At 41.3% G+C, this 19606-nt stretch overlaps 2 protein-coding genes across 3 annotated transcripts in view; one reads left to right on the forward strand and one right to left on the reverse strand.

The window, feature by feature from the left end:
- Positions 1-16408, reverse strand: part of LOC129821775 (uncharacterized) — a 17764-nt gene extending 1356 nt beyond the window's left edge. The window contains exons 1-13 of one of the 2 annotated variants that reach the window (XM_055879412.1): positions 14241-16408; positions 14046-14067; positions 13821-13909; positions 13640-13717; positions 13259-13357; positions 13091-13169; positions 12871-12929; positions 12638-12677; positions 12440-12530; positions 12312-12354; positions 12102-12137; positions 10298-10365; positions 8917-9455 (exon numbers count right to left, since the gene is read on the reverse strand). In XM_055879412.1, the coding sequence (XP_055735387.1) occupies positions 9302-9455; positions 10298-10365; positions 12102-12137; positions 12312-12354; positions 12440-12530; positions 12638-12677; positions 12871-12929; positions 13091-13169; positions 13259-13357; positions 13640-13717; positions 13821-13850 (777 nt within the window). In that variant the 5' untranslated portion in view covers positions 13851-13909; positions 14046-14067; positions 14241-16408 and the 3' untranslated portion in view covers positions 8917-9301. Of the gene's footprint in view, positions 1-8916; positions 9456-10297; positions 10366-12101; positions 12138-12311; positions 12355-12439; positions 12531-12637; positions 12678-12870; positions 12930-13090; positions 13170-13258; positions 13358-13639; positions 13718-13820; positions 13910-14045; positions 14068-14240 lie in introns of those variants that run through there. The other variant, XM_055879413.1, reaches the window with a different exon arrangement.
- The window catches only part of LOC129821774 (histone-lysine N-methyltransferase 2D-like), a 78101-nt gene that overhangs the window by 39235 nt on the left and 19260 nt on the right, over positions 1-19606 (forward strand). The gene's annotated exons all lie outside the window — the stretch shown is intronic.

The following is a 19606-nucleotide window of genomic DNA, read 5'->3' on the forward strand; positions in this document are numbered from 1 at the left end:
TATGACTTTGTGCTTAAAATATTCAAACTTTTCTGAAGACGACAGAAAAAGCGTGCCTACCTCTCATAGTGCATCAAAATGATTTGAGCACGAGCACGCAGGGCTCGTTCACACAGTACTTTAACAACTGTTACATAAGCATGTTCCAAAAAAACTTTCCTCTCGTGTAAATTGGTTTTATGAATGAAGAATTTGTCTTATATATTTATTACAACAAGATCTCTCAAGTAAGCCCAAGCCTTCCAATCTGAGTTCTGGATAAACTTTGTGATCAATTCCCTAAATTAAGATGAGTTTTCATAAGTGTAGTTAGACCACTAGGAACGGCTTTGATCACAGAAATAAACTCTCTGAAAGGTATTGGAAACTCTTTCAATGTTATAAATTGTTCATATGTGAGAATATTACCCTTGTCGAAAATATCAAGAACAAAGTCAATATTCCTCTCATGCCAGCTGGGGTAGAACAATGACTTATTCCTTACAGTTATGTCTGAATTATTCCACAAAAGAGCTTTATGAGGGGAAAAATTGTGCAGGAAACATATTTTCCAGGCCATTAAAGCTTATTGTTGAAACCTAGCCAATTTAGCAGGTAATCTTTCAGGAATATTATTACATTTCAGTAAAAATTGAAGACCTCCCAATTTATTAAACACATTGTTTGGAATGAAATACCACATCGAATCAGTATTGATGTGTTATTTATGTCAACAAAATTCAACACTTCTAGACCGCCTTCAACTCTTTTGTTAGAAAGGACAGATTTTTTTAGTTTGTGAGACTTATTTTTCCAGATGAATTTAAGAAAGGTCTTATTAATCTCCTTACAATTAGCTGGATTTACACATAATGATAATGAGAGGTACACAAAACGAGATAGTCCCTCTGCCTTGGACAGAAGTACTCTCCCAAGTATAGAAAGATCCCTTTGTAGCCAATTATTAAATATATTTTTAGTTATCTTAATTTTAGGAGAGAAATTCAAATGTTGTCTAAGTGTTTTTTTGAGAGATATATTTAACACAGTCCTTTACAGGAATATTTTCTATTTCTTTATCATCAGAGTAAAAATAAACATAAGATTTCACATTTAGAAACATTCAGCATTAATCCTGATGCAATAGAAAATGCAGTTAAAGTATTAAGGGCATGGGCAACATGGTCTTTGTCTCTTAATAAGAAAATAGTAGTATCATCAGCCAGTTGGGAGATTTTGATTTCTTTGTTAAAAATGATTAAGCCATACAAATTTGCATTATTCAGAATATCTAGAGATAGAAGTTCCACAACCAAAATTAATAAAAATGGCGAAATTGGGCGGCCCTACCGTACACATCTGTTGATACTGTCACGTTCTGACCTTAGTTTTTTTGTTATTTCTTTGTTTTAGTCAGGGCGTGAGATGGGTGGGTTATCTATGGTCGTTTTTCTATGTTGGTTGTTTTGTTTGGCCTGGTATGATTCTCAATCAGAGGCAGGTGTTTCTGTATGATATGTCGGATTAAGGAATAAAGACAGACACCAATGTCAAGTTCAATAGCCTTGTTAAGCATTGTACAAATCCCTACGCCTGGAGTCTGGGGAACAGTCCAGCTAGTCGATTACCTATCAACTAGACTCCGTAACATCATCCTTTTCAATAGAAAGTGCAAACATAACGGCATAACATTGAGTTCTTAACAGTCAAGTCATAACAATTGAAAAGCATGACATTTTCTTTTTACTTCAGTTGTCATCTTTCTTTTTTTTATTTCTTTTTTTTATTATTATTATTATTTATTTTTTAATTAACAGACAACAAGTTAAGTCTCTTGCTTACAGAGTAAGCCTGTCCGGTGGCTTGCACAGCCGACCCACCCGTGAGTAAGTATTGGCTCTGACAGGGGTAGGATTAGGGACACGAGCTGGAGAGTTTGGTGGAGTAGAAGCTTCACCTTCAGTTGGCTCATGTCTCAATTCTGCACCCCTTACCCTTAGGCCTGGACTGTGATCCAGCTTATCTAGGTGAGTGTATGGCATGTTCTGGTTTGTCTGCTCTGCTATGCGCAGATCCACCTGATTGCGACGATAGAGGGAGCCACCAACATCCACCAGGTAAGAACGTGGTGCAACTCTCTCTAGGCATGTGCCCAGCCTCCAAAGTCCTGTGTGGTCTCCCGGCAGCGGTTTCATCCTTATAGTTTCACCCACCTCCAGCTCTGGTAGGTCTTGAGCAGTCCGGTCGTAGAAGCACTTAGCGAGCTGCTTTCTGTGACGCAGTTTGTCCGTGACGCCAACCATGACGCAGGGCTCAAGTAGCTTGTTAGCTACAGGGATAGTAGTCTTCAGACGTCTGGACAGAAGGCGTTGTGCTGGGCTGCTGTCCATGTTTTCGGTGGGTGTGTTCCTCCACTGTAAGATCGCTTTCCATGGGTCGTTGCTGTCGCGCAAGGCCCTGCTTAACAGTTTTTTTGCAATCTTGACAGCTGATTCTGCCTTGCCATTTGCTTTTGGGTGTCTTGGAGAGGAGGTCACGTGGTCAAACTCCCATTCTGAGGCAAAACGCTTGAACTGTGCAGTGAAATGTGGGCCATTGTCCGTGATTACCTTGTCAGGCTGACCTTGCCTTGCAAACTGAGCCTTGCAGCGCTTTATGACCGTCTCTGCAGACAAGTCAGGGAGCAGTTAAATTTCCCAAAAGTCAGAGTAATGATCAACGATGAGAAGATAGTCCTTTTGTCTGTGGCTGAATAAGTCCATGCTGATGATTTGCCAGGCCCTTGTGGGCAGTTCGTGTGACATCATGGTTTCCTTTTGCTGTTCATGAGCGTACTCGTTGCATGTGGTACAGTTGCTGACAAAGTCTTTAATTTCTGCTTGCATGTTTGGCCAGTATAATGTTTCACGAGCCTGGCGGTAGCATGCGTCACCTCCAACGTGACTGGAGTGTATGCGGGTAAGCATCTCTGGACGTAGTGATTTGGGAATAATGACCTTCTGACCTCTGAACAAGACACCATTTTGCACACTGATCTCATCTCGAAAGGTCCAGTATTCTCTCACTGTGAAAGGTGTTTCCTCTTTCAGATATGACCAACCTGCGAGAGCCATGGACTTCAGTGACTGTAGGTGTTCGTCCTTGTCAGTATGTTGCCTGATCTGGGCTAGGCGGTGATCTGTGACGTTTAAGTAGTCTGCCTGATTGATCTGTTGAACATCTTGTTGTTCCTGCTGTAGCGAACAGATGGCCTGCCGCTGATAGGCAGTGCCTCTACCTGTACATTGTGCTGTTGCCCTGCTCAGTGTGTCGCTGATGTACATCTCAGGTCCTGGCTTGTAAATGACCTTCAAGCTGTAGTTTTGCAGAGTCAGGAGCATGCTTTGAAGCCTCTTGGGCGCGTTGAGGAGAGGTTTACTGAATATGGCAATGAGTGGTTTGTGGTCAGTTTCAGCGGTGACCAGCTCTCGACCATATAAGTAGTGATGGAATCACTGGCAGGAGAAGACGATGCTGAGGCACTCTTTCTCAATTTGTGCATAGTTTTGTTCGGTGGGGGTGAGCGCTCTCGAGGCAAACGCAACGGGCTGGCCTTCCTGCATAAGGCAGCATCCAAGTCCCCTTTGGCTAGAGTCGCTCTGGATTGTGACAGGCTTCGTGACGTCGTAGTAGCGCAACATTGGCATGGATGAAGCCAGAGATTATCTCCTGCACTGCGGCCTCGTGCTTGGGTAGCCAGTGCCATGGTGTGTCTTTGTCCAGCAACCGGCGCAGAGGCTCACAGACTGCTGATAGGTGTGGCATGAACTTTGCAAGATAGTTTGCAAAGCCGATGAGACGCTGTACTCCTTTTGCATCAGACGGGTTTGGCATGTCGAGGATCGCTTGGACCTTGTCTGGGTCCGGCTTCAGGCCTTTTGCCGAGAGAATGTGGCCATGGAAGTGGACGTCTTTCACCTTGAACTGCGGCTTTTTCAGGCCAAGACGAAGCTTAACTGATCGGCAGTCACATCGTGGTCGCGTTCTGCTTCTTCTTCTGTTTCACCACAGCCTACGATCAGGATATTATCGGCGATGGGTTCAATGCCCTTGAGCCCAGCCAGTAACTCGTGCTGCTTGCGTTGGTATACCTCAGACGCCACTGAGACACCAAACGGGAGGTTGAGCCAGCGTTTCCGACCCCAGGGGGTCCAGAAGGTAGTCATGAAGCTGCTTTCTTCGTCCAGCTTGCATTGAAGGAATGCATCTCGGGCATCCACCAAGGTGAAAATCCTGGCCTTGGGAAGCTTATAGAGGACATCCTCTTGTGTCGGCATGATGTAGTGGGATCGTTTCAGTGCTTGGTTCAGATGCTTTGGGTCGATGCAGACCCTCAGCTTCTCTGTTTTTTTCACTATGACCATATTGCTGATCCAGTCAGTTGGTTCAGTCACAGATGTCATGTGGCCATCGGCCTCATACTTGTCCAGCTGGGCCTTCACAGCCACTTTCATTGCAATGGGCACATTGCGAGGAGCACACTGGACTGGAGTAATGCTCTCATCCACTTCAAAGTGTACCTCCCCAGGCACTGATTCAACGGGCATGTTGAATACATCGTCATATCTGCTGAGTAGTTGTTCTTTGGACAGGGGTCCATGCTGGACATGATCCACAATGTGCAGGTCATTTGGTACAGTGAACTGCATCAGTCCCAGGCGTTCGCATGTAGAGCCTGAGAGGAGAGGATTTTGACTGGTTTTCACAATCTCAAACTCCAGCTTGTGTTTGCGTCCCCGAATAACACATTCGGCCTCAAAGGTGCCCATAGAGCTCATTAGTTCTCCTGAGTACATTGGTTTTGTCTGAATGTCTGCCTAGCAACAGCGTGAACAGTATCAACGTCGGAGCGTGGGGTTTCCGTTTCCATTGCTCTCATTCTCATGTCAGTGACTTCAGCAGTGCGGCACATTTCGATGGCAGTTACTAATGTTAAGCTAATGTCTCTCAGTAGACGCCGGCGCGTATTCTCATTTGTAATTCCCAGTACTATTTTGTCACAAATCAATTCATCTCTCAATCCCCCGTATTCACAAGTGGCGGATTTCTCTCTCAAACGGGTTACAAAGTTGTGTACTGACTCACCCTCTTCCTGTTTGCAGCTTCCGAAAACGAACCGCTCGTAAATGACGTTTCTGGCGGGTTTGAAGTAATTCTCCAATGCATCCAATATAGCCTTTGCATCACACTGTTGTCGTGCCGTGAGGGTGAGATTGTGCCGGTAGATATGCCTGCATTCGCTGCCCATTAAACTCCTCAGAGTTGCCGCTTGTACCTCGTTGGGTTTCTCATGTAAACCGGTCGCCAGCGCATAGTCCTCGAATTCATCCCTGAAGTTGTCCCAATTAGTATTCCAGTCCCCTGTGAGAACCATGTGATTTGGTGGCGGAATGTTCGCTGCCATAGCAATGGAATAGGAGATTTCTTTGCCTTCAGTCATGGAGGTAGGTAGTGATGCTAGCTAGCCAGCTAACAACGAGTTGATCAGTGTTGTGAGTAGGAAACGGCGTGTGTTCGCATATGGAACGTAACTGCGCCTATACTGTACTTAGCTACAAAAATAACAAACGTGTGTTTTCCGAGCCACTTCTGATACCATGTTTCTGTATGATATGTTGGATTAAGGAATAAAGACAGACACCAATGTCAAGCTCAATAACCTTGTTAAGCATTGTACAAATCCCTACGTCTGGGGAACAGTCCAGCTAGTCGATTACCTATCAACTAGACTCCGTAACAGCAGGTGTCGTTAGTTGTCTTTGATTGAGAATCATACTTAGGTAGCCTTTTTTCCAGCTGGGTTTCGTGGGTGGTTATTTTCCGTGTCTGTGTTTGTTCCAAACGGAACTGTTTCGGTTGGTATTTCACGTGCCGTTTGTTTTTGTGTTCGTTCGTTATAATAAAGAGCATGAACACGTACAACGCTGCGCATTGGTCCTCCGATCCTTCGTAGGAGGAGGACAGCCGTTACAGATACTGAATCTTTTGGAAGTAGTGTAACGACCCTGGGTTTATAAGCGCGGAAATTGACTCTGCCGCTTGAGCATGCTTTTCGATAGCGCGCCGGACTTCGGGCTAGAAGGTCGAGGGTTCGAGACCCCCTCCCTGCCTGTTTCATTACACTGGTGTCAGAAGTGGGATCCTGCCTGTTTCATTACAGTATTAAGGTTTAGTAGCACAGAACTATTTATATCTTTCTAAAACATGCAAATTACGTTAAAATTTTCACAAAATCCCAAAAGTTTAAGAGACCTAAAGAGAAATGAATGTGAATTGTGTCAAAGGCTTTATAGAAGTCCAAAAATAGGACACCCGCATCTGAGTCAATTGCATCGGAATAATCTATACGGTCCAAGACTAAACGAATGTTAGAGATTATGTGACGGCCCTTCATAAATCCTGTTTGAGTCTCACTTATAATGGTATCTATTCCTTTCTTTAATCTTTTGGCATAAACCAGAGCAATCAATTTGTAATCAACATTTAATGAAGTAATTGGTCTCCATTTGTCAATGAGAGAAGGGTCTTTATCGGGCTTCGGAATCAATGAAATAAGGCTGTTTCATAGTGGAGACCATTTCCCCATTTTTTATGCAATCTTGAAACATATTGAAAATCGGGTCTTCTAGTAACTCCCAAAACTGTCTATAGAATTAAACGGACAGGCCATCAGGGCCAGGTGAATTCCCTTTTTTCATTGAATTCAGAGCCTCTCTAATTTATTCAATTGACACAAAACTGCAAACTGAGTGGAAATCATTCTCAATTACAGGGACATAACTCTGAATGTGGCAAATGTAGCTTTCACAACCATCTTCCTGAAATTGAGAGCTGTAAAGGTTTTCATAAAAGGAATTGACAAATTATGATATTGTAATGGGATCTTTGCATAAAACATCGTTAATTTTGAGTGCAGTTGTAGTTTCTCTTTTCAAGTGCAAAAAAGTAACTAGTGTTTCTTTCCCCCTCTTCAATCCATTTTGCTCTTGACCTTACAAAGGCGCCCTTTGCCAGATCCGTGTAAATCTGTTCTAATTCTAGTTGTAAAGACTTGAACACAGACTCCTCTTCTTCAGATAGATTATCTTATCTTTAGAAAACTGTCAAGCTTGCTCATCTCCTTTTCTCTAAGGTTCTTTAATTGCATCAGCTCTTTGACACGTTTAATGGCTACCACTCTGACCTTATATTTGAAAAATTCCCATCTACTTCCATGAGTAGTATCTTTAAGAAGTGTGTTGTTTAATTTCCAATATCCTCGAGTACCTTTTGATTTTTTAGGAGCTTGTAAATTCAGGGAAATCAAGTGATGATCAGAAAAGGGAGCCAACAGATGATCTACATCTATAACAAATTGTAACAAAAAAGGGGAAATTAGGAATAAATCTATTCTAGATTTACGTGACATAGTTTTGTTGGTCCAGGTATATAACCCTTAGCTTCCGGATTGAAATAACACCGGGCATCCTCAACACAGAGATCCTTGCATAAGGATGTTACTATTTTGAGGGGTTTGACTCGTTCTAGGAGGAAAACGATCAGCAGATGCATCAGGTGTTTCATTAAAATCCCCTGAAATAATTAGAAAAGCCAGTGAGTATTTGTTGCTTAAATCCTGTACTTTCCTGGTAAATTGGGTAAAAAGGGTTTAATTAGGAGCATGTGAGCTATGTCCTTGTACATTACAGATGATGAAAATAGCATTGTCAAGTTTAACAGTTACTATGACCCATCTGCCGTCTTGTGAAGATGTGGATTCTAGAATGTCACCTTTAAACTTGTGAATAAGTGTCAAAACACCAGCAGAATGATTTGATCCATGACTGAAATAGGCCATATCTCCCCATTGTGCTATCCAAAATTTCAAATCACTTTCACCCAAATGAGTTTCCTGAAGAAGGACAAAACGGCATTACTGTCAGGCCCTGACCGTAGAGATCTTTTTATGTCTGGTTTGGTCAGGGTGTGATTTTGGTGGCCATTCTATGTTCCTTTTCTATGATTTGTATTTCTGTGTGTTTGTCCGGGTGTGATTCTCAATCAGAGGCAGCTGTCTATCATTGTCTCTGATTGAGAACCATACTTAGGTAGCTTTTTCCCACATGGTTTTTGTGGGTAGTTATTTTCTGTTTAGCTGTTTTGTTTGCCTCACAGAACTGTTTGATTTCGTTCTCCTGTTTGTTGTTTTTGATCGATTGTTTTTTTTGGATTAAATCATGAACACTTTAAAACGCTGCACCTTGGTCCACTCCTCCTTCAGCCCACGAGAAGCGGGACAGTTACTGCGTTTACAGTATAAAAATAAAGCTTTCCTTTTTGTAGGATTTCTCAAACCCCTAGTATTCAGACTAACGATATTGAGTGAATTGAAAACGAACTCCTGCATTAAAAAAGAAAGAACTACAAAATACACAACTCTATTTTTTAACTGCATGCTTTGTTATGTCATAATAGAGACATTATCAAGCCGCGCCCCTTAGTTACTGTTGCGAGGTCCGACACGTTTTTCTTCCTTCCAGCAAAGCGCATTTCCGCATTGAAATGGATGGAAGACCTACGGGTCAAAATGATCTCAAACTGTGTTGACAGATGATAAAATTAAACCCACTGTCAAGGAATGATGGGCTCTTGATTGACAAGCTGACGCACCAACTATTGTATCATAGGCCTAATTATTATAATTCTTTAGCCAGCAGCTGAAGGTTCTGATTACAAAAATAACAAAGGCTAACTCGCGCGTCTCGCTGAATGGACATCTATTCGTCCACTCTCGTCATTCTCGTGCTTCTTCGCAAAGCATTCAAGTGAACCATCTACGACTATTAAAATGTCCAGATGTTTTGGTTTCTTGGGCAGCTCAGGTCCCTAAAAAGAGCCTGGGTTGCAAAGTGGGGACAAATCGACCTTCACGTGGGGGTTTCCCGTCACCAAAATAGCCCTGGAGACCTAGATAATAGACTTCATCATTGTCCTATCATTTGGCTTTGGTAAATGATGGGATATGGTGGCTTCCATGGAGGTCTTGGCAGGTAAGCCCCATGGAGTTGTATCTTACCTAATGGCAACAGAGCAGAAATCTGCATACAAAGACATTTTTAAAGAGTTGGATGATATCTAATGAGACCTACCATATAAATTACATAAAACACGTGTTCAATTTAGCTTGGTTGATTTTAAAGAAGACTTCTTGATGGAATAAGGCATCTGGATTTATTTATTGTACTCTGCCTCACCCCGTGTCCTGAGAATAATTGCACCAAATGTACAATAGTATGCATTGCCTTCATCTCTTGAATAGTGCTTTGAAAGCTTTCAGAACTTTGCAGGTCTTCAAGAAGGGCTTGTTGGTCTTGGTTGTTTTCGGGCGCTTGGGAATGTTCTTGATCAGGAACCCAGGTATTCCTATTTTCAGCTTCTTTGAGGTTAGTTGAACAATCCTAGAAAGAAATCACAGGTCTTAGTGCCCAAAATGTCCCTAACAGGGTAGATCTTGACTAATACCACGTTCACGTGCCATAATAGTTATCGAAAATGCCGAGTTCAAACTAGGAAGTTTCACTTGAACGACCCTCCAAATCGGAATTACAAGTGGAAAACTGAGAAAGGTTTTTGCCGAGTTGTGACGTTTCACCACTGACCTTTTCCCGTTTCAACCAAAAGATGACAGCAAATCCGTTTTTGACAACTACAACCTTGTCAATATGGATAATTAGGCGACATTTGCCATTTGATAAAGTAGCTAGTTTGGCCATATTGTCAATGTTAAGGATGCTAGCTAACGTAATTATGAGCAACGTCAGTTAGTTTATCAAGCTAGCTAAAACCATATTGGTTGGATAATTATTCCAACCAAAAAGCACATGAATGAAACAGTCGTATTTCCTAGAAAGGAGCACGTGAGCGTGGCATAAGCACTCAACTGACCACAAAAAGGGGTTGTGGTTGTAGCTTTTAGTGTCATAGAATGTAAATTACGTTTTAGGGTTAAGGATGGGATGAAATTCCTTTCTATAGGATCAATTCAGATGTACATTCATCAATAATCAATGTTTCTTTCATTTTTTTTAAAGGAGACCGATCTCCTGCTGTAGTAGGAAGTAGACGCTAGGGAGACAGGTATGTGGATGAAGACAGAGAGGAAGAACACGGACAGACACCGAGTAGTGACTCGAACCTCCCGAAACCGTGGCAGCATGCATGGTCCTGAGTCGAGTTTTAGTACTCGACATGCCTCCGACACTAATCTATTTCAATAGAATTCATTGACTGTTGGACTCACCTCTGGCGGAGTAGCGCTGTCTCATTCTTCTCCATGGCCAGAGCATGCTCGGTAGCAGAGGCTTTCAGCTAAAGACAATAAATGAATTACAGTACTATTTGAAAGTATGTGATCCCTTTGTTCAATTACAGATTATTTTAGTATTTACCATAAAATCTTAATATAATCAGAATCAGTCTTTTTGATCTGACAACAGGTTTATATTTAACTATATGTTGGTGTAGAAGAAATCATGCGTGTAGTAGAGTTTTTTGTTTTTAAAGGAATTAGTGCAGGTGCAAAAATAAGTGAACCCCAAGTTGCATTGGTTAAATCAGTAGGTATGTAGAATAAGGTGGTAAAAAATTGGGTACCAAATGAACCAATAAAAGGAGAGATCGTTAGGACAGAGTTTGGGCGGGACTATGATAATAGAGATAAGAAACCTGCTCAGTTTGGTGTTACCCATCCAGGTGAATACAAAGCACACCATGCCAAGAGGAAAGGAGATTTAAGAGGACATCAGGACGAGGGTAGTGAGAGCACATCAGTCTGGGAGAAGGCTATAAAATCATCTTAAAAAGATTTGAGCTCAGTCCACTGTGAGGCAAATCATTTACAAATGGAGAGCATTTAACATGACAGCAACTCGGCCTGGAAGTGGACGCCCTTCCAAAATATCCCCAAGAGCCACAAAACAATAATAAATCAGGTAAAAGCAAACCCAAACATAACATGCAGAGATTTGCAGACCTCCCTTGCTACATCTCCGGTAACTGTGCATGCTTCAACAATAAGAAGAACACTGAATCCAAATGCCATTCATGGGGGGGTTGCTAGGAAGATGCCTCTGCTGTCAGAAAATAACCAAACTGCCCATCTTAACTTTGCCAGAGACCACCTGTACAAACCTGAATGTTTCTGGAAGTCCATTCTCTGGACCAATTAATAAAAATAAAAAAACTTGACCTTTTTGGTCACAATCAACACCGCTATGTTTGGGGAAAACCCAACACTGGCCTACCACCAAAACAACTTTATCCCAACAGTCAAGCATGGTGGTGGGAATGTTAAGATCTGGGGCTGCTTTTTCTCCTCTGGATCTGGATGAGTCCACATCATTAAGGGAACCATGGATTCTGAGGTATACCAGGAGATTCTTGAATAGAACGTCAGGCCATCAGTCAACGAGCTAAAGCTGGGATGAAAATGGTGCTTCCAACAAAACAACGACCCAAAGCATTCAAGCAAAACTACCAACGAATGGCTCACGAGAAAGAAGATTTGTGTTTTGGATTGGCCAAGTCAAAGTCCTGAGCTAAATCCAATCGAGATGCTGTGGCAGGACCTGAAGCAGGCAGTTCATACCAAACACCCCTCAAAACTCACTCAATTGGCTGAGTTCTGTAAGGATGAGTGGGCAAAAATCCCTCAAAACAGATGTCAGAGACTGATTACTGGCTATAGGAGACGTTTACTCCAAGTTATCGCTGCTAATGGAGGTGCCACAAGCTATTGACCGAAGGAGTTCATGCATTTTTGCACACATCAAATCTGAGTTTCTGTTAAATAAACCTCTTTTGTTAATCATTTTTTTGGTTTCTGTCACTTACTTGGAATGTTTTTATTACGAATTGGGGTTTAGATAAGAATTTTATATGTTTATTTTATAGCAAAATAATGAGCAGCCCTGTAGGGTTCACATACATTCAAGCAGCACTGTATATCTTAGTGTACAGCAAGACACAGAGTAACTAGCAAAACGTAGCTAATAACACCTTAGTGCAACTACAGTAGCTAACTTTAAAGTGAATGATCTCCTTACAGATATGGTCTGGATTTTGTCTTGTAGCGTGTCAATCTGAGGAGAAAACAAGAATTGCATTAGAAATGTGTGCAAAGACATCCTACCTCATGTGACCCAATACGAGTGTTGATACCCAATGCTTATGGTTTGGTTTAAGTACTTTGTAGTTTAGCTTACTATTGAGCGTTTATGGATCAGTATTTGGCAGGCTGTCTTAGGCTTACTTACATGTTGCTTTTCCTCATGTTTGCCTTGAATCAGGGCTTTGGTCCTGTGAAAAGACAAACGCCAAAGTACATGTCATGTGAATGAGAACAAATCCTAATATGATCAAACTAATATCAAAATCCACTTACAGCTCGTTTAGAGTCTGTCTATACATCTTCTCAGTGCTGTGGAGTTCTTGATGTAGAGCGGCATTCTTCTCTTCAAGCTGACAATTTGTGTCTGTTGCAAAGTGAACAGACATACATGTAAAGTAAAGAAAATATCAATACAGAATAAAGTGATTCTGGCTGGTGGGACATATGTTGTGTGTTTGTAACATAGCCTACCCTGAAGACCCCTGTTCACCTCCTCCAGTGTGGTTTTGATCTGTAGAAGATTCTGCATTTTTAAGTGCTAGAGCCAGCAAACTACTGATCCATTGTAAAATATATAGTATTTACAGTTTTGGGGTAAACTGAAAAGAGGGTCCTTTCTGTAATCACACCCATTCTTTTCATCTACTTATTTCAGTAACTGAACCAAATGTCTCCTGGCTTACACAGACTATACATTAACTTACTAAGGTTGCATCCTTCATCACAGTGACCTCGATCTCAATGTTTTCCTCACTCTTGATATCTGTATCAAAGGTGATTATTTGATCAACAAATCAATGCACATTTAGTTGTCGATAAACCTGTATGCTTCTACCCTCGAACAATCCTGACAAGTAAGCTTAGTAGGTCGATAAACAGTTTACAAACTTTTTATATGCTGATCAAACTGTGTGATTTACTCACCGGTATATTGGGTGTTGGTGCCACTAGGGATCCTGGCATCCCCACCGTGATGCTCTTTAAGTGGTTCCATCAGTCCCCACTGTTGGGAGCCATAACATAAAACCCATTAAGATAGCTCTTTATCATCATACCAAACGAGTGAGTTTGATTGAGCAGTAATGGACTTACAACAGCTTTCAGTTTCTGTATGTGTTCAAAACGCTCCTGGAGCTGTAGATGAAATGCCTCCATTTCTCCAGCTCTGATGTCCCATTGTTTCTTCATATCCTTGGGATAAAAGAGATGGGCTCAATGTAAACTGTGTGATAAACGTCTGACCATGACAATTAAAATAATTGATAAATGGACTATACTCTGACCTTGAGTTAATAGTTCAAATACTTTTTCAGATGTTATTTGACTTTGCACCTATAGAACTCCATACATTTCCAGTAAGTAAACATTAGTCAATGTCAGTCTATTAGACCTGATGACACATTGGTCATACACTGTAGAGGGCAGGGAAACTAGTTAAAGGGGTTTAGGAATAAGAGTTCTCTGACTGCTTACCTCCAGCTCCTGACTATCCTCCTGAGAGGACTGCAGGCATGCCCGCAACCTTTTCACTGGCGCGTCATAGTCCTTCAACTAAAACCAACCAGATTTAGAACAGAAGTTACAATGATCATGGAAAAGTATATGCTATTCAAGTCCAGAATGTCCCAGGTCTTACTTAGCTTCCGAAACGTACCAGTATCTCCATTTCAGACAATTGAATCATTATGTCACATTTCTTCTTCGATAGCTGAGTGAGTTTCACGTTTAGCTGTGTCTCAGTCACTGGAGATACAGAGGGGAATATGAAATTAGTCTTGGTTCAGGCATGACTAAGGAGCTAAATCTACTGTATAAAATGTAAGTACAAAAGCTTGCTTCTCCTCATCTGAGCTACTTATTGAAAGGTAGGACAACTCACATAGACGTATCCTGCTTTTGATCTATAAGAAACAGAGACAAGGCAATGAGAACAACGTTCAAACATGGACTACATCATACATCATTAGAAGATCAATCAAACTGCAAAATGAGCCTTTCCCTCAATTCCTTTCATTTCCATAGGAAGTTGAAGTGTATGAAAATTGTTGTAATGGTAATAATACAAAAGGTTTACCGCAAGGACGGTCCTCCATAGTAATATCACACCCCAAAAAATCAGGGCAGCAGGAAGAGTGAGCTCCCATCCCACTCCAGGATGTGTTGCTCCAAACCATTCCTCTTCTAGAGAGAAGAGAAACTGGACAAACAAACAAACAAATGTCACATTACCATTTATTATGGAATTCACATCAGATGGAATGGACTGTCAGTGAGGTAGAAAGGTAGATTACCATAAAGGATCTCTGTGGGTACTATTTACCAGTGGTGTAAAGTACTTTAATAAAGTACAAATTCCCCCAAAAACTACTCAAGTAGGACATAAAAGTACTTTTACTTTTCAGCTGCACCAATGTGTAAGAGGAAACACTGTTCAACTGACAACCGAAGTCAGCCTGCAGGCGCCCGGGCCCACCACTATAGCGAGATGTGCCAAGTTAAGCCTCCCCAAAACCCTGCCCTAACCCGCTGGGCCAACTGTGCACCGCCCTATGGGACTCCCGGTCACGGCCGGTAATGGTACAGCCTGGTATCGGGAGGCCCTAAATAATGTACTTTTTACTTCATACATTTTCCCTGACACCCAAAATGACTTGTTATATTTTGAATGCTTATCAGGACAAGACAATTGTCCAATTCACGCACTTATCAAGAGAACAGCCCTGGTCATCCTTACTGCCTCTGATGGCGGACTCACAAAACACACACACTTTGTTTGTAAAAGTGTTGGAGTGTGCTCCTGGCTATCCGTAAATTAAAACAACAAGAAAATTGTTCCTTCTGGTTTTGTTAATACATGGAATTTGAAATGATTTATAGGCTACATTTACATTTGATACTTTAGTATATTTTAACCCAAATACTTTTAGACTTTTATTTAAGGAGTATTTTACTGGGTGACTTTCACTTTTACTTGATTTTCTATGAAGGTATCTTAACTTTTATGTATGACAATTGGGTACTTTTTCCACCACTGCTATTTAACTACTCGTTCAACTAAAGCCATTTCACATTTGCATTAAGCTCCATAGACTACACCAGCCACAAGCGCTTCAAACTTCTACCATTATTAGCCTACTTCAATACAAGCAAGCACACATTATGTTCAGGAAATGTCCTTGTCTAGTTTTGTACTCAGGCCTACATCCTTTAGTCCTCCAAGAAAAAGCGCGAAGAAAATGGTAAATTGGTCAATCACTCCTTGGTCGGGCATCGTCATGGCGGGCCAGGTAGCACCAAACTCCGGTACACCTACTTCTTCATACACATCCATATCGATGACTGAACCAAAATACACAAGACTCTATTTTTAACTGCATGCTTTGTGACGTCATAATAGAGACATTATCAAGCCGCGCCCCTTAGTTACTGTTGCGAGGTCCGACACGTTTTTCTTCCTTCCAGCAAAGCGCATTTCCGCATTGAAATGGATGGAAGACCTACGGGTCAAAATGATCTCAAACTGTGTTGACACAGATGATAATATTAAACCCATTGTCAAGGAATGTTGGGCTCTTGATTGACAAGCTGACGTACCAACTATTGTATCATAGGCCTACTTATCATAATTCTTTAGCCAGCAGCTGAAGTTCTAATTTAAAAAAAACAATTAAAGGCAGAGTTTAGGGCCTAAAACACTTTATTATTTAGTCATTTACTCATATTCAAAACCATAAGAGAATCATAACACTAGCCTAATTTCAAAAACATCAGGGAATAGGCCTACAGAATAGAAAGTAGCCTATCTAAGATCTTTTGGTTTAGCTCTTCAACAGTTGATCTTAGACAGTAGCCTAAGCCCACATCCCTAATTTAATTTAGTTTGGCTAGTTAGTTTTAATTTTGAAACACTCAATTCATTTAAAAAAAAAAAAATGTATTTTTTGAGAAATTGTCATCTCCTATACACAACCCTTTATTTCCAACAACCAACTCAGGAGCATAGGCCTACAAGTGCTCAACATAAAATCTTGAGACGTATGAACACACATCAGATAGGAATCAAATGTATAGGCCTAACAATCTGTTAGGGACCAGACACCAGAGCATCTGTATTTAAACGTGCCTTCTTTAATAGGCAATTAACTCCCGTTTTTATGTTAAACCCAATGGATGCCTTTATGGATTTAAGTCAAACAGTTTTTATACTGTGTGAAGAAGCAGACTCAATGAGTCTCTGTCGTTACTAAAGCACATTGTTGAATTTCACTTATATTGTTGGGTCTCCTTCTTATTTCCCTATAGGATAAATATTTAGTCATTCGTTTCACCAAAGTAGGCTTATACATTTTGTTTTAATTTTAAAAAATTGCCATTATCATGAGTATTTACCCTGCACAAATCTAATGTGTCTGTTTCCTGTCGTACTTGAGTCAAACATTTAAATACATTAATTTACCCGTATGCAATCCTCCAAGATAAGTTTATGCAAGATAAGTTTACACCCGCAACACTCACGAGAAAGAGGATTTGTTCTTATTTTCATAAATTAGTATAGGCCTACATTTCCCTTTGTTTCTAGGCTAATTCGCGCGTCTCGAGCTCCATGTCTTTTGTCATTGTCAGTATCAAGTAGGACGTTATGCGTATGCGCTTTGATATTGAAGTCTAGTCTTACTACAGGAATCAGACCTGTTATTTTACTACTTTTAACTGTTTCAGGTTTTGCTTAGCTTAAATTCTACCTTTAATAATTAGTCTATAACAATTGAACTTCCATAAAAAACACCTTTAGATACCTTAATAAGTATTCCTTCTCCTTTTCCATCTACAGTTCACCTTTTTGACATCAACGTGAAAGACCAGTGTTGACCACAAGATGGAGACAGAGTAAAGGAAATGGACATATCAAAATGGAAACGGATTCTCAAACATACAGGAAGGTTACTACTACAGGTTGCTGTAACTCATTTCAGTATGTGAAGTACAGCGACCTGTGTGCACCTATCAGTAATGAAAAGACTTGTGTGTCCTTTACAGGTATCGATTTAGCACCATAATGGACAGTGTAACTATACAGCTACACTAGAGTGTTTAATACCATGATTTGTATTAGAGAAAGAGTTTCAGTAAAATATAGAAGACGGAGAGATATACTGTCCTAAAATGAACCTTGCTGCTATCAGGCATACCCGTGCACACACACAAACACACGCTCACACACACGCTCATACATTCTCTCTAATATACCAGATGTATTATTGGGAGGTATCACAGGAACATGTGCAGTCTGACAGGCCATCTAGTCTCACCCCAGCGTTGAGGACAGAGCCAGGCCAGCAGCTAGCCGCCAGGGGAGGAGGAGGAAGAGGGAGAGGAGGAGGAGGCTGGGGGCCGAGGGAGCCCAGGCAGGATCACATATCTCTGGGCTAATTTCTCACATGGTGGAGGAGCCTTCTATCTCATTTCCTCCTCCAAGCCCAACATCCTCCCAGGAAAATAATTTACAAGGTAACAAAACAGGATTGTGTGTTTGACTGAGAGCAATGTTGTCCTCCCACCCGGTGCGGAGAGTGAGAATGAGAAGGAGAGAGGGGAGAGATGGTGTGCAGCACCGCCAGAGAAAGACAAGCTGACGGTGGATTCATACGACCCTAGAGAGAGGGAGATGGGGAGCGAGACAGAGAGGAATATGGAAATAGAGAGGGAGAGACAAAAGTGCTACAGAGAGAATGAGAAAGACAGTGAGAGACAGTTCGTGTGGTCTACTGTCTCAAACCTGAGGCCTACATGGAGGTAGGAGCATGTCAGAGTTGAGCAACACTCCTACACAGACTGGGTGGAGGGTCTCTCACCTGCACATCCTACCGGTAGACATAGCACCAGTTGTACTAAACATTTGTACCTAGTCATGCAAAATTAGAAATTAAGGTTATGAGAAGGTGAAAGAGAAAGATGATTTTAGATTTAAATGTAGTGTTTTTCATGAGAGAAAAAGGTTCAGAGTTGAGAAAGTCAAGCATCTTACTTTTTCATTCTCTAAGGATCCTGTTGGATCTCTCTATGACTACATCCCAAATGGCACCCTATGCCCTATATAGTGCACTACTTTTGACCAGAGAGCATAGGACTCTGGTCAAAAGTAGTGCGCTGTATAGGGAATAGATAGGGTGCCATTAGAGACAGAACCTACTTCTCCTGGAAAGGTATTATCACCTGACCCATGTGAAAGAGGGGAGGTGACATAAAATACCAGGGTTTAAGACTTCCGCGTTTCTCTCAATGCTGAGTTGCACATTCCAGAACCTCTAATGTCCCTAAAACAGCAGACAGGGTGTGAATCATCTATAGACCTGCCTTTCCACTTAGGAATGGGATGGGGAGATCGGCAACACAGGAGAGGTGTGTGTTTATGCCATTCCAATAAATATAGACGAGACAGTTAGATATTGAGATAATGAAGTGTGTGTTCAAGTATAAGAAGACAAGAAAAGAGCGGGATACTTTGCTGTATTGACTTAAATGACATTGTCAGGGTTTTGATGAGCAAACGTTACGATGAAAGTTTTACTCATAGAGATACTATAATTCGAAGGGTTTACCTAAAATATTATTGATAATGAATAATCCCCATTCTTTTTGAGTGCCTCCTGGCTGCAGCCAGCAAATATGCAGCCGGCAATATGAGCACCTTTAACAGTTCATAGTAAAAAAAAAAAGTTTTATTAATAACAACCCTCTTTTTCTAATAACTATAATAATAATAAATATGCTATAGGTCTATTGTTTTACTTGCTCACCCAGTTTGAGTCCATGGCAGTCTGTGTGTGTTAGAATGGAATGAATTGTAAATCATTGTCTTACTGTAATGTAATAATAACACAGCCCACACCCTAGTCCTGCTCTATGCACTAAACTGAGGCCGTCAACTGACAGATACTTCAATACTCCTTTCTGTCCGTAGAACTCATTGAGGGACTAAATTAAACTAAACACACACAGGTGAAGAGGTATTTCATGGCTATGCAGAAAATCGCCCTGGCCAGGGAACAGCTGAAGTGTGTGTGTGTGTGTGTGTGTGTGTGTGTGTGTGTGTGTGTGTGTGTGTGTGTGTGTGTGTGTGTGTGTGTGTGTTTAAGCCGAGGTGGAGGAATGTGCACTGGGGTAGGAGCATGGAACACACAGAAGAGGTACCAAAGTGTGCGTTATGACATTACAGTTAAGAAAACACACACACATATCCACACACACGCTACAGTGTGTGCTGAGTCTCAGATGTGTTTTAAGTGCAGCACCAGCAGCAGTAATTAGTGATGTCTCAGAGTGTGCCTTCACTTTTAAACGTGTTAATTAATAATGATCCCACTCCTGTCCCACTCAGGCAGCCCTGCTTGTTTCTCAGAGTACGGGCTTGACTGATTAGTGTTCCTCAGAGCCAAAGGG

This window comes from Salvelinus fontinalis, chromosome 24 (genome assembly GCF_029448725.1).
Source record: "Salvelinus fontinalis isolate EN_2023a chromosome 24, ASM2944872v1, whole genome shotgun sequence".
Classification (NCBI taxonomy): domain Eukaryota; kingdom Metazoa; phylum Chordata; class Actinopteri; order Salmoniformes; family Salmonidae; genus Salvelinus; species Salvelinus fontinalis.